Source organism: Schistocerca nitens, chromosome 5 (assembly GCF_023898315.1).
Source record: "Schistocerca nitens isolate TAMUIC-IGC-003100 chromosome 5, iqSchNite1.1, whole genome shotgun sequence".
In the NCBI taxonomy this organism is placed as follows: Eukaryota; Metazoa; Arthropoda; class Insecta; order Orthoptera; family Acrididae; genus Schistocerca; species Schistocerca nitens.
The window spans coordinates 810,276,883-810,291,998 of record NC_064618.1 but is presented as its reverse complement, the minus strand read 5'-3'; the positions used below and the strand labels follow the sequence as shown (position 1 = coordinate 810,291,998).

Genomic DNA, 15,116 nt, shown 5'->3' with positions numbered 1-15,116 from the left:
CTCACTGATTTTGCAAACCAATGACAGCAGATATTCAGAGCATAGGACATGTGATGTAGTCAGCCAATAGCAACATCACCTTTAAGTAGTGTTAACACAGAAACAGGAAAAGTTAATGGTTTAAATTAATGCACATAATGTAGCACAAGTAAAGCTAATCTTTCATAATAATATTTGTATTTTTATCGTGTGATACACTTTAAGATACATCACACAAACGTAAAACATTTTAAACAATGACAATGTCCTGTCTTCTGAGCTCAAAATCATTCTAAGTGGCTGGTACTCAAAGTGTTACGTTTTAAATGAAAGTCTGATATAAGAAATTCATTGCACATTCTCACATGTAACATAATTCGTATTGTGTAAAAAGAAATTTACTTTGAAAATAATGCTATTCAAAGAACCATTTGCAATATTTTCCTGCAACCTCTTAGACATGGGTTCGTTTCAGCAGGTGCCAGAGTGTGCCAAACAGCAGGTGTTACTGCGCATGGGCAGCTACGATCTCTTAATGCTATATGTGTACAAACATATGGGCTTCTCAAGACAACTTCCATGACTTCATAAAAGAAATAGGACATCAGTGGATACTCCAAGATCATAGGAAGTTTGTAAACCACACTGAAATGCATGATTCGGCATAAAGGACAAATTCATACGTCCAGGTTCACAATGAAGTACGCCACAACCTGATGTTAAGCTTTGAAGTGCGCTTTTTGGGATGCAAGTTTTCTAATAGTACCAGTACTGTATTGTCTCATGTTTGGTTCTTTATTATGGCATAATGCCATATGTGCCAGAAGATTAACATGTGCACTTGAAATCGAGAGAACCTATCCAATAGTGTGGAATGAAACATTTCGTTTCTTATAAATGGACTGAATCTGCAGGAAAGATGAATGAAAACCACATTTATTTAGCAAATCAACAAAAATAATTTCATTGTTGTGCAAGGCGATTAATGCTTGACTGCCAAAAACATGGAAAGAAAATCAGACAACTGAAACCAACAACATATTTTAGCCTTCCGCAAATATGTGAATGTATAATAATTCACTTGATAGTTCGCAGTCACAGAAATCCGTTTTGTTTCCATTTGACGACTGAACTGTTAATGTAAATGAAACAGCAAAATCACCAGACATAAACAGAGGTCACTATCCCTCTCCCACTACAAACCATACTGCTAATCGCATGCATGAATCTGGCAGCTTGGGTATGCCAAAAAAATGTTTGTGGGTGGTGTGACTGCCTCCTGCTACTACTGCAGCCACAAACAGGAGAAGATACTGCTCATAGGCAACTCAACTGCTCATGCACATGATCTCTCTGACAACAGCTCAAAATGAACTTAATGTGAACAATTGTGATGTCACTCTCATCCAGAAGCAATTTGCTGTTATTCAGTACTCCATAACCTTCGTCCTAAAGCAGCTGACACATTTTGCTTTTAGCAGGCGCTTGTGTGTGCACTGTGTTTTGTTGTTGTAAATGGCGCATTTCGTTTGCAACTTAAGTTTTATTTTTGTTTTATTCTGTCTTTTACATTTTATCACTGCAGTAGTGAAATACAGTAGAATTCTTTGTTAAGACTATCAGTTCTTAACGGTCAAAATTACAAAAATTGAACTGAAGACTACAACAATGAAAAATTCCCGGCACTCTAAAAAATTACTGTTTTTTACTGGTTTTCTCTCGGATAAAAATATTCCCGGGTTTTTCCCACATCTCCCGGAGCATATATATCCTGTTTAAGTTATATTTATTAATGTCAAACACCCCTTTTGGCCAGCCAAATGTTGGAACTATAATCTTTAGCAACATTGCTGTCGTCGCTTGCCCAGTGCTAACTGTGTGCATGTTATATGCAATTTTATTATTTGCTTTTAAGTTCTTCGCAATTGGTGCATCTTATTTGTTTAAATTGATTAATTACTCATCAATTGGTTCAGTTGAAGAAATTTTTGACTAACTGCCTGAATCATTTCTATTTTATTAGTGTTTTCAGTATCTGTGCAAGGAAAGATTTTTGTACTTCTGAGAAGTAACAAATGACTTGTGGTAAATGGCCTGCACCTCTCCCACGCCCATTTATTTGTTTCCTTATCCTGGGGCGTCCACTGATATTTCACCCCCCCCCCCAATAGATGAATTTTTCATCCATGAAAAAATGACATACAATTCCAAAAGGTCACTAGTATTCTTTTGTATTTTAAGTTATTTTATTGATAGTATTAATAATTGTGACACATGATAAGTACTGGTCTTTCTGTATGTTAAACAATTTCTTCAAATGTTCTGCAGTGAATTTTCAGATCTGTAAAACACATCCCAATTTTGAACTACCTCAGGCACTTTGGCATTCCTGATTATAATTATTTCCAACCACTCAAAATTATTTTTTGAATGATTTCTTGAAGCCTTCAGCTGCAATTTTCTTTATTTCATGTACGATTGTACAATTTTGGCCTTAGGCCATTTTCAAGTATCTAAAACAGAAGTCTCATACAGTGGATACATTAGTGGCATGTGTGTTTTTGATATATGAACAAAGTCATGTCTGTAGATATACTACGCGCATTATAACTTAGTTTATGGATGATTTTTTTGGCAACAAATAATTATAATCTTCCTAGTGTTAAGTATGTTACATATAAGAGCTTTGCAACAACTGCTCTGAAGTAGCGTGCTCCTAAAATAGCGTGAACACCCGAACTAATTTATGAGCATGATATGTCGTCATACAAGCAACGACGTATATGACAATCTGTTACCAAAAAATCATCCATAAAGTAAGTTATAATGCGCCTAGTACGTCTACAGATATGACTTGTTTCTATATCAAAAGCACAAGTGTCACTAATCCACAGTATGAATCTTCCGTTTTAGATACTTGAAAATGGCCTAAGGCCGAAATTGCACAATTGTACATGAAATAAAGAAAATGGCAGCTGTAGGCTTCAAGAAATTATTCAAAAAATTGTCACAGCTGCGGACCCTATTGTATTGAAAATTACACACTCAAAATTTTGTTCGTTCCAACCTTTTCCTTTATTTACATGACGTTCATGCAGTCAGTCTCAGTCTCCCTCTCTGGTAACTTACCCAAAATGTAAATTAACTTAGTAAACAACTTTACTAACATGAAAAGTCCTAGCACAATTAAATATTTAATGTCATAAACTAGTCACAACATGTTAGCTAAGAGACACTAATTAAAGCAGAAATGACACACTGAGCTAAAGACAACTAATGAGTGAATTTGAAATCATGCTACGTACTGGCATGTTACATTCATTACATACAGTATTTTCTACTAGTCTACGTTGGTAGAGCTCAGATATGTCGCAATTCTAATTAATAGCATTAAATTTCTACTGATACAATGAGAAAGAGAGAGATAAATTCGGTGAATACTAACTTCACTGTATTTTGCATTAAGCGGTACACTTCAAACTGATAATCTCCTTGTGAGATGAAAAGGTCTGGGTCCACAGCCAGATCATTGAAAATGCAACAGCCACCATATGACATTCTCGATAAAGTGTAATCTATAACTGTGACCTGCAACATTGAACAAAATTTTAACAGTGACGAGTCAGTCCAACATCAATATCAATTATAATTATTATTAGAGCCTAATACTGATCACCTGTTTTACATTCAAAAAAGGCTTGCAAGACGAGCATCTAACATGAACTAATTATTTACTTACTTATGATGAAGATGTGTTAATTGAAATGTATACAAAACTGATATGAGACAACTGGAAACCAACAAAAATACATCCAAGAAAACAAGGATAAGGGAGCTGAACTTATACAATATGAAGTTCTATCCAAAATTTCTAGTTTATGAGAATTTGAATATTACACCTAAACAATCAACAGTGCACACTTACACCACTAGTTGCCTCTAGTTCTGTCTTTCAACTACGAGTCTGCAATGTGATGTTACTGCGATTGCAATGGAGTGATTGATGTTGCTGATTTTTGTATATCGTGTTCTACTGTGTCTGAGGATTTCAAAATGGCTGATTTAAAGGAACAAAAGGATCTGCAATAAGTTTAAGGTCCACAAAACTGTAGCTGAGTCACGGTATGCTAAAGGGAGGCTTCTGATAAGCGAGCTTTGAGCAAGCAACAGAAAAAAAATTCTTTTGTTTATAGACACTATTTTGCCTACCTCATTTCATTCCAGTCATACGCCATGGTGAGTGTTGAAATCATCACAACATGAAACTCTAAGTACATGACTGGCCCCACCTTTTTTTAATATTATTTTTAAAAATGTAGAATGCTTCATGATTTTGCATGTCATCCTTGTGCAGAGACCATCTGATCTAGTCTGTATCATTCCAATTTTAGTGTACACACACACACACACACACACACACACACACACACACACACACACACACACACACACTCACTCACTGCTGAAGTGAGTACAAGACAAGACTAGATGATAGTACCGTGCATAAATGAATATTCTTGTTGAGTATTTATCCAATTTTGTCAATGGATTCAAGCAAACTGCACTTTAAACGTGGCAGATGTTCCTAAATAGCCAACATATGCAGTGCACATTACCATGGTTGGCAACACGGCTTAATTTGCTGCCTGCTCACTATTCTGGTCCTCGATAATGCTGTGCTTGAGCAACTGAAGCACTGACTGCAAAATCATCTACGGTGCAAGTCTCATGTAACACCACCAACTCGTGCATAAACAAAAGACAATAACACGATTCAGCCCAATTCTCGAAACTGCCCTTATATCGCGATCTACTGATGTCTGTTGGTACTATCTCCACAATGTGTTTTGCTGCTGTAATTTATTCTCGCAACAATTAGTCAATATGGTCTATTTTGTTTATTTACCATTTCATTTTCGATAAATTTTCCTTGTTTATCTGAATGTTAACATAATGTTCTAATTACTGTCACAAAATTCAAATGAAATATTTATCCGAGTTCAGAACCAAGTAATTTTTTGGAAGAACAACATTTCTGGTTTTGAGTGCCAAGGGAGTCAAATTTCAAGTGATTGTACAAGCAATGTCAGTATTGCAAATGTCAAATGACTGCTCAAGCAATGTCAATACAGAAACCCAGTGCTTCGATGTATTGGGAAATCCTCGTGCCTGTTCGAAGGTGAGTATCATTTGCCCAGCCCTGTCTTACCAAATTCTTCAAAATAAATCTGCATGTGACCTCAATAGCCAACACTTCATCTGTAAATGTAGAAGACCACTATATACTTAGAAACGTTAACCTCAACAGCAATACTTTAATCTGCGAATATGGGACGACCCTGTATTTTTTGAATGACAAATTGGGGAAATCTGGTAAATACAGTATTTTCCTGATAACACAACCCTCCTCCTGACCTAACAAACAGAAAACCGTTAAAACATTGAACCCTTAGTACATTATAACTTCCCAAATAAAAATAAGCAAAATAAAGCAATTAGACCAACTATAATTATAAACTAAATAAAATACTGAGCAAGAAATTGAAGCAAACATACACCTCCAAACATTCTACTCATGTAAAATCTAGGTAGGAGCTCAAAATATTTGACAGTTATCAAACTACCAGATGATGGTAATTTAGCATTTTTAGATACTGCCACTCTTTACACTAATGTCCCTGTGAAAGAAAGTGTACAGATCATCCTACAGAAACTGTTATTTAAAAAGCCCAGTACAAAAATTGATCTGAGTACTATGGGACTCAAAATCTGAGGTCATCAGTCTCCTAGAACTTAGAACTACTTAAACCTAACTAACCTAAGGACATCGCACACATCCATGCCCGAGGCAGGATTCGAACCAGTGACTGTAGCGGACGCGCAGTTCCAGACTGAGGCGCCTAGAACCACTCGGCCACACCGGTCGGTGGCCCAGTACAGGTGAAATTATCAAGCTGATGAAATAATCAAGTTGGCAGAATTATTAGAGCTGTCTTTTACCTATTATTTTGCATTTAATGCGAAAATTTATTACCAGGAAGAATGAATAGCTATAGGCAAGTCTTAGAAGTATGCAAGTAGAAATTTTCTTTAATTTCCTGAGAGAATTATTTTGTTTTGTTTTTGAAACTATAAAACACTTAATAAGAAAACTACACACTAGGGAGTTTGGCGATGCATAACACAGACTTGAGCAATGTTTGCACAAAATGAATGTCAATTTAGCATTCCGAATAAAAATTTAAAAAATTAATGAAAAGCTATAGTTTAACACATTAAGTAAGATGCCCCCTTGAAGACTGTCATCATTGGACAATGTTGAGGAAACCAAGAAAACCACACTGGCTAACCTTTGCCACCAAAGACAACACCTACTACAAACTTTGTCGATGTGGGGCGAGACAGGATGCTGAACAATTGTTGGTTTGAATGAACCCTGTAACCTGGAAGACTTGCTTGCAGCAAATAACTGTGCCATTCTGACTAACATTGGACTCACAACTGTACCATCAGAACGGATTGTAATTTTAGGATATCAGTGTTTTTTTAGTGTTTTATGGGCAAGTACAAAAAATAAATGAAAGTAATACAGCAAATAAAAATAAACAAAAAACTTGGCCGAGAACATATATTTCGACTGAATACATTATATCAGTACTACAGCCATGTATAAACAAAAGAATCATGATACAGTTTCATTTGAGATTTACAAGGTCAACCTGTAGAAAAAGTGATGAAAGATTCTGAACAAATGCAACTATGTAAAAAAGTAACTAGTTCTTTACAAGCAAGGCAGGGAGAGGAAAGAATCCTCCACATTCCAAAGAAAGCAAATTCAAAAATTTAACTATAACATTCAATTATCCACTGCACAGTTTATCCACAATAGGAAGTCTCTCTATATATTGGCTGTCTGTATGAGATGAAGTACAATAACATGCAGTTCAAAGACTGCCATGAGGAGAGAAGCAGAGGAAAGCAGCAAAAACTTCCTCTCCCACATCTGACGCTATTATCTGTGTACCCTGTGTTTCAGAGACCATATCACGGTAAAGAAAATCTATGCTGACCTAAGAACAACTTATCTATTCATCAATACTTATTCCTGATAAAAGATTACTAACATGACAATGTAGTATATATACATAACAGCTACTGCTATTCAGCTGAATGTGATGTGTGTGTTAACTAATATTGGCAGCAACCAGAAAAACATACCTGTCATTGCCAAACAGTTTGTTTATCTTTTTTACTATGAACAGAATCAGTGCAGATTCTTCTTCATGATTAAGTTGTCACTTTTCCAAGAAATGTCATTTTTGGTGGTTCATTTCTGTTTTCACAATGAATTAACATATGGCTCCTACCCACGTCCGGCAATAAACCGAATTACTGGAGTTTAGTGATGATGAAGGACAACAGAACAAAACTGATACAACAAGGAATCCATACTTAGAAACAAAATAAAATTTTTTAAACCTTACTTTTCTGGTTCCAGGTGCACATTCTAAAATCACACTATGGATGACTGGACAGTACATTTATGAAAATGAAAGAGTTGGCAGGAGGTGTGTGGAAGTCAGGGCTAAGGGGCTGATAGAAACATGCAATTCAATAACAGCACACCAACCTTTGAGGGTCAAGATGTTACCACACCATGTAGCGCTAGTACTTTAAACCTTCAACATGCTAACACTGACATACAAATGGTTCAAATGGCTCTGAGCACTATGCGACTTAACTTCTGAGGTAATCAGTCGCCTAGAACTTACAACTAATTAAACCTAACTAACCAAAGGACATCACACAGATCCACGCCCGAGGCAGGATTCGAACCTGCGACCGCAGCGGTCGCTCGGTTCCAGACTGTAGCGCCTAGAACCGCACCGCCACTCCGGCCGGCACTGACACACGTTCCCTACCATTTAGTATCTTAAGCACTAAAATTCCAACCACTCATTGAAACTCAATTGAGACAGTCTCAGATTTACACATTTACCATTGCACTAGTCATAAAATATTGAATCTTTCATACCTGTATTCCATTTGCTGGAACTGAAAATTCCTTTCCACTTAATTTGAAAGTAATATGCTTTGCTGATGTCTTCTTTATTAACACATTACCCCAGTGTAAATCTCTGTGCTCAAATTCCAGAGTGATCTCTGCTACTGCCAAAGCAAATGCTAACTGTAACATAAATGTATTGAAATAAACATCAATTGGCCACAAATTATACTTGCATTGGAATATTTTCTTAGATTTCAAATTTGATCAGCTTAGACCGTAGAATATTACAAATTACACTTATTGACTAAAAAACAACAGTAACTAATTCTATCAGTGCATGTTATAAAAGGAAGGAAGATGGAACTTTAACTTCATCAAGAAACAAAAGGTATGAAGAAGGAAATCATCTGGTTTCTCAAAGGAACCATCCCAGCATTTGACTTAAGGGTTTAAAGAAACCACTGAAAAAAATCTAAATTTGCGTGGCCATGTAGGTGTTTGAAGCCTTCTTCCTAAATACCAAACTAGTGTTTTAAAAATTAGAAGGAACGTGTTCCCGAGTTTTTTAAATAACTATGTTGTGCGTCTTTTGCTCTTTGCATTGTTTCTAATTTGGCAAATAAGCAAATCAACATTTTACAGATTTCCACTCATCATTGCCTTATGGTATAATCTTCAGAGGAAAAAGTTTTGATTGCACAGAAGTGATCAGTAACAATAATAAGTGGTTCTCATCTAGTCACCTTGTACAGGGTACAGGTCCAATATGATTTTCAAGTGAATCTCATAACTCTTCCTGCGAAACAGTAGCAAGTTTTTCAGATAAGGTTGAGGGAGGTAGATAACAATCATGCACTGTTCTTCCCAACCTTGGTATTGTAGGCTCATTTTATTGACATCTGGTGACTGGTGGCTAGGGGAGATGTGACAAATCATCCTTGTGCTCCCAACACCAATGTTGACTCTGCAGAGAAACAATGCGGGGGGGGGGGGGGGGGGGGCACCCTTTGTTATGGAAGGACCCACAAAATGAGCACCCACAATTTACCAACGTCCACATTCACTTAGCTCCGGCATAATGCACTCACTACACAGAATATTGTTCTGACCATGACTTCCATTTTCAACCTATTGATGGAATTGCACAGGTGCAGTTCATGGTTAAATACAACAGCACCAACTACAGGCTTGGTTAACATCTGCATCTACAGCCAAGGAAGCATTTCTCACAATGTTTTTACATATTTTTGTCCCCCTCCCTGTAAGAGCCTCTTCAAACACACAGGCATTTGGACAATGTGGCACGTAAAACTGCATGTCTTTGTTGTAGACAAGTATAAGTACAAATGCCCAAATGTGCTTCTTTGATCAGTCACAGAGGAGCACATGTACCACCAGAATCATGCTTGTGTGAAGTCACAACAGAACACTGAGAATGTTTATTTCAATGTTTGTGCAATACTATTTTTTGAAATGATGGTTCTGGTGACAACCTAATCTTTAGTGTAGTCTGAGGTCAGGTTCAGTTCTTACGTGGGAAAGGAATGGTCATTTTATGGATAGACACGAAATAAGTGTTCTGAGAAAATAGTCAAGATTCTATTTCAACATTAAATAACTATCAATTAGTAATAATAGGAAACTGCTGCCTTCAAATCAACATTTTTACAAGAGAATGCGTAAAAATTTAGAGTTACACGACAGTTTGTAAAAATAGACAATTTCTTGTTATTTTTTAATTCTCTCTCCCTATAAAGAACCCATCATAATTTGAAGCATAGCACACATGCAGCACTAGAAGAAAAATGGGAATTACCCATTACTCACTACTAAAGCTGCCTGTGGTTCTGAAGCAGTTCAACATGTGGCCGTGTAAGATACAGTATCTTGGACAAGTAACGAAGAACAATAATGATATCTAATCTATTATTTGCCTCATTTTTATTGTCTGGGTCTTAATATTAATGTAAGTAGACAGTCCTGTACTCATAATTCCTGTGGCTTTCTTTTCATCACTCACACCAGTTCGTATGCCAATCACCTGGGCCACCACATCCATCTGGTAAGCCAATAGGCCTTACCATTTAGTTTCTTGTGCACTGGTAAAGCAGGTGCTCCCTCTCGCTGCTGCAGCACATACATGTGGATCTTTGTATTTCTGGTTTTGATCTAAGGTGTGTGTCTCCCTTCAGCGTAGCATTTTCAATTGCTGTTCCTAATGTCGCATAGCCATGACTTGCAGGTTTTGCAATTAACTGGCCCACCCATCCCACACCCATGGCTTAAACCATGAGAGCAAGTAGCTGTTAACCAAGGTTTTACATATAATGTTAATGCAATGCCCAATGATTGAGCTATAGGTCTCTTCAACTAAACGTGAAGTAAAAAAAATTATCATTTGCAACTGAAGTGGATTTTCAATCTCACCAATAATCTAAAATTATTTCTCCTGGGCAATTCTGACTCCATATAGGAATATTTAGTAAAATACTGGTAGTATGTGGTGTACAGTAAAAATTTATGTGCACTTTGTTGTTAAATATGTAACTTGTCAATGAGTAACTACAAGATTTAGTATGACCATGATTACTACATACAAGTCACTGTGCTATTTGCAACATAAATAGCCAGAATGAAGCCATACATATATACCATGTGTAGATATTGTCACACTCACTCACTCCACATAATCATGCAAACTACCTATGGAACAAATACATAGCTTCATCACTAACACCTTTATCACTTCAAAGTTGCAAGGTAGCTAAAAATACTGCAAAAAATTACTGTTAAGGTATTGCAATATTACTAATACAAGCAAAAAGTAGCATTATTGTATGTACAGATATAATTAATATTTGCTTGAAATGAAAGCCAACAATTTTCACATGAGCATATGTGATATTCTTTGGCTACTATGCAGCAGCTTTCAAGGCATAGCACCATCAACCACATGAACAATAAAGTTAAACTACGAAACACACACTATTTTTCAGCACTAGAACCCTTACATTCAGCAAAGAGAGGATAGGATTTGAGGAAATTAGTGTGTAGGAATAAAGTAAAAAACCTCAACAGTGATAAGCCAAGCAAGATAGAAGAGAAAAAAAATTCAACTACACTGTGTCATCCAATCTTATTGCTATTTTGCAGGATGAAGGAATCTGATTCCACAATAGCATGTGCCATTTTTTGTCTTTCTCTGTAAAACTTGAGACGTTGAAACGATGGAATTAATGTTCAAGCACTTACAACTGCAGTTTCAAATTGATTATTTCAGTAGTTAACAATGCTAGAAATGTTGCAGGAAAAAAATGTAACAACCAAATTGGAAAGGCATGCACAATTCACTCAAGTAAAAGACGATGTTGACAATTCTCATAGGATGAGTGTGAATCTAGTCATGAATTACCACCACATGCACCAGACCCACACCCATCCAATGAAAACTTGTCTCCCAACCTTCAGTGCCATCCAGATTTGCACATCGTATCTCAGCAATCATTATACTGGATCAGAACACATGCACAATCCCATTGTGCTAATAATTCATTAACAAGACCTCTTCTGTATCAGTTGTAAAAACACCAGCTGTAACAATTTAATACTACAAACAATATTTTAAAATTATACAGATGTTTATTACATAAGTCTAAGTATATCGAGCAATGGACAACCACTGCGCTTATACATGGAAGATCATGGACAACATACAAAATCAGAGAAGGCACTTTAAATTAACTATTCTACTCATGCCTTATTATGATATGTTTATTACGTGTGTGATAATTCTTCATTACAACAAAGTAAAAACATAATTATCTTCATAGTACAATTTCAAGGTTGTTGAACAGGTATTTAAACCTCACAATACAATAACTGAAGAGGACATATTAACATTGGCTAAGGTGTCTTTTGGTGGACTGTATTAACTTGTTCATATTGTATAAAAACAGCAACCTTGAAACTGGATTTTCTTTTTTAATTGAAACCAGAGTACGTTGAATTTTTAAACAGCATTCATTACTCTGATTAACTATATATTTCTAGGCTACAGAATTTATTCCAAATAAATTATGTTGGACACTGACTTGGACAATTGTCAGAAAGTGTTCTATAAAGTAACTACAATAAAGAAGTAGGATGTAATGGTATCCACGCAAATCATCACGAGACAAACTTATTTGACCTTAAAGAGCCAGTACCACGCAGTACAACCTCACTTTTACATTCCCAAAATTAGAGTCTTCCTGCTCTTTGCCACATTCTTAATTGGATCTTCAATTTTTTGTACACACTTAATTTGCTCTCACTTGTGTGTTACCATGATTACGAACATCCCACCATGTTTGATGAGGGAAGATTTGGGGGACAAGGGCAGACAATACACTTAAACTGACACTAGAAAGGCATCAGCTTTCAAATGGTGTTTACAAACATTATGCACTTAACTTTCTTGAGTCTCATGCTACTAGTGCCTTTTCTCCTAACACTACCAATCTAGCAGTAACTATATTGTATGTAACACTGTTCATAGTTACGATGACAATGATAAACAAGAGCTATGGTAATGACTTAGAAAATATACAAACAAGTTTTGAACCATTGTTGATAATAAAAAATTGCAAAACTCTGATTTGCAGGAAGATGTTATCAAGAGGTGTACACCATAGTTTCTTTTTCTGGAATTGGTACTGATTTCCAAGTTGGTGGTTAGATTTGGACTTAACACCACAATTTACACAGCTGTGAGGGAAGCAAACAGCAACAGTATTTAAATAAAATCACACCCGACATTTCTTTCGCAATATATTCCAATTGCTAAGGTATTGGTTATATTTGAACATGACAGCATAGCTAGAATTTAACATCACACCAATTTAGTGTAGGGATGTTATAACTGAATGTTAATATTCCTTCAGCCCAAACTGACAGTAGCAAAAAATTATGTTTACTGCTACAGTCCATAACAATGAGTGGCCATTGCACACTAGCCCTATTAACTAAATTCCCTGTCAGGACAGCACTACAGCAGAAATGGGCAACACAATAATAAATAATCAAGAACATTTATGAAGAGTTATAAACTTTACTTGATTGTTGGTAACAGTTTGATGTGTTGTACTTTATGTCCTAAATATAATACAAAGTTATCTAGATAACTTGTCAGTCTCATGCTATTGTCAATATGACAAAAGTAATTATGCAGACACCAACTGTCCTAGTACTCTGTAAATAGTGACTGCCACGTTGGAATGTTGTCTTCTCAATTTTGGGGGGGGGGGGGGGGAATCTCTCTCTCTCTCTCTCTCTCTCTCTCTCTCTCTCTCACACACACACACACACACACACACACACACACACACACACACACACACACACACATACATTCGCACTGCCCATGGCTGGAGAGTTAATGCCAAATATCTAATACTTTAACTCATTTCTAAAGTAATCAGAAATTGGAAGCTGTTTTATACATGGTACTTTGATTCTTTAAGGCTACAATTGCCGACAGGAAATTTTAACATCTCTCCTAATGGTTTACGGAGGTGGATGAATGTTTGTAACTTAATTTTTCGTAGTGTAGTTCATTTTCAAATACACGTCAACACTGTTGATTATATAGTTTTTGAGAAAAAATAATAAGTGCCAAAAACTGCCAACATGATTTTCTTCTCCCACTGAATATACCAAGTGCTGCTGGTTACTACAGATTGACTGTAGCCTTTACTGTGTATGTTGCTGCAATGTAGATACGAGACTGGAGCTGCAGCACCTTTCACAAACACGTACATGCTAAAAGGCGACTGAATTCAGGTAAAAGAAGCTTTCTCATTAACTTGACAGTCACTGAGGAGGTAGAACCCATTGATGGAATAAAGTTGGAAGTAATTCCCATTAGTAATAGAACATCTTGTTTTCCATACACGTAAAGGGGCGGTACCAGATATTTGCTCTCAAGTGATGCCATTTGTTTACTGACAAACTCATTCTCACACATATTCACACAGAGGCACATAGTGCATAGAGAGATGATGAATGGACCTTACCATTAGAAATGCTTAATACCTTTCTCGCTATTCTATGTTAGAGGTACCACTGAATCCGGAGGAAGAGAAATGAAGCTTTGTTGGTCAGAGAAGTGGGGAATGCAATTTTACAAATATGTGATGTCACGCAATTGCTTCAGTTAATATGGCATTGACACTGTTGAAAAGACTAAAAAGTGACAGGTCTGCTCTTAGGGTCAGATGTATGGGAGGGATTCAAAGCAAATTGGGAAATCATGTTCATTCCTGGTTTATACATTTGTTGCAATGAACAATTTTTTGTATCTTGGACTGACTTGTCTAATATCTTTAAATCAAGTGCAATATTATTTTCCTGTTACTTAATATCATTTGAACGAGTTACTCGTACTTGGTGCCAGGTTTATTTCGCACAGGACTGGTTGCACATGACCATTAGTTGGCTGGCCAATATATCCTTTACGTGGGCCACTCTTTTGCAATTAACGAGGATTCGTCTGCCGTGGGTGATTTTTTTAGCCTCTCTCACTTCTCATGTGCTCAGGTGTCCATGCAACTGTTGTGGTTCTCCGTGTCACTTGGCTGTCATACTGACACTTGTGAGAGACTTTTTCCCTGGCTTGTTGATTTCTGTTCTGTATCTTATCAGTGTTACTTTGATTTTGTGTCCTGGCCATCACTTGTGATTCATGGACAACCTTAAGAGTGTTGCAGATGTACTCTGCATCATTGTGGCCTTTCAAACCATGGGGCAGTGACGGTGCATCATCATACCGCCAAAGAACCTGGGAGTGGTTGTCTGCTCAGTTATCTGACTAATGCGTAATTGGCCGATCACCAGTTTTCTATAGTTAATTACTACTGTGTAAAAGGAGAGTTTTTAATCTCACTGCCATTTAGACATAACATTTGGTGCTCACAAGGATAATTATTCTGGAACTGAAATAAGTACCAATGTTAGTACTTTATCAAGTGAAGATTTGAGACTGTAAGATGTGCAAGAATCAAATTTTTTTCACTTGATAGTTTTTAAAAACCCAGATAAGCATTTCATATCGGCTGGAATGCAGGCACCAGCATTTGGCAAGCAATACAGC

General features: G+C 36.6%; 1 protein-coding gene and 1 non-coding gene across 9 annotated transcripts in view; both read right to left on the bottom strand.

Moving 5' to 3' along the window:
- LOC126260959 (uncharacterized) overlaps positions 1-15,116 on the bottom strand; it is a 143,277-nt gene that overhangs the window by 13,418 nt on the left and 114,743 nt on the right. For all 8 annotated transcript variants that reach the window (XM_049958478.1, XM_049958475.1, XM_049958479.1 and 5 more), the window contains 2 exons: positions 8,015-8,167; positions 3,425-3,567 (listed from right to left, as the gene is read on the bottom strand). In XM_049958478.1, coding sequence (XP_049814435.1) covers positions 3,425-3,567; positions 8,015-8,167 — 296 coding nt within the window. The remainder of the gene's footprint in view (positions 1-3,424; positions 3,568-8,014; positions 8,168-15,116) is intronic.
- Positions 4,289-4,391, bottom strand: LOC126261389 (U6 spliceosomal RNA). Its single transcript, XR_007546697.1, has one exon. It is a non-coding gene; the product is annotated as a U6 spliceosomal RNA (small nuclear RNA).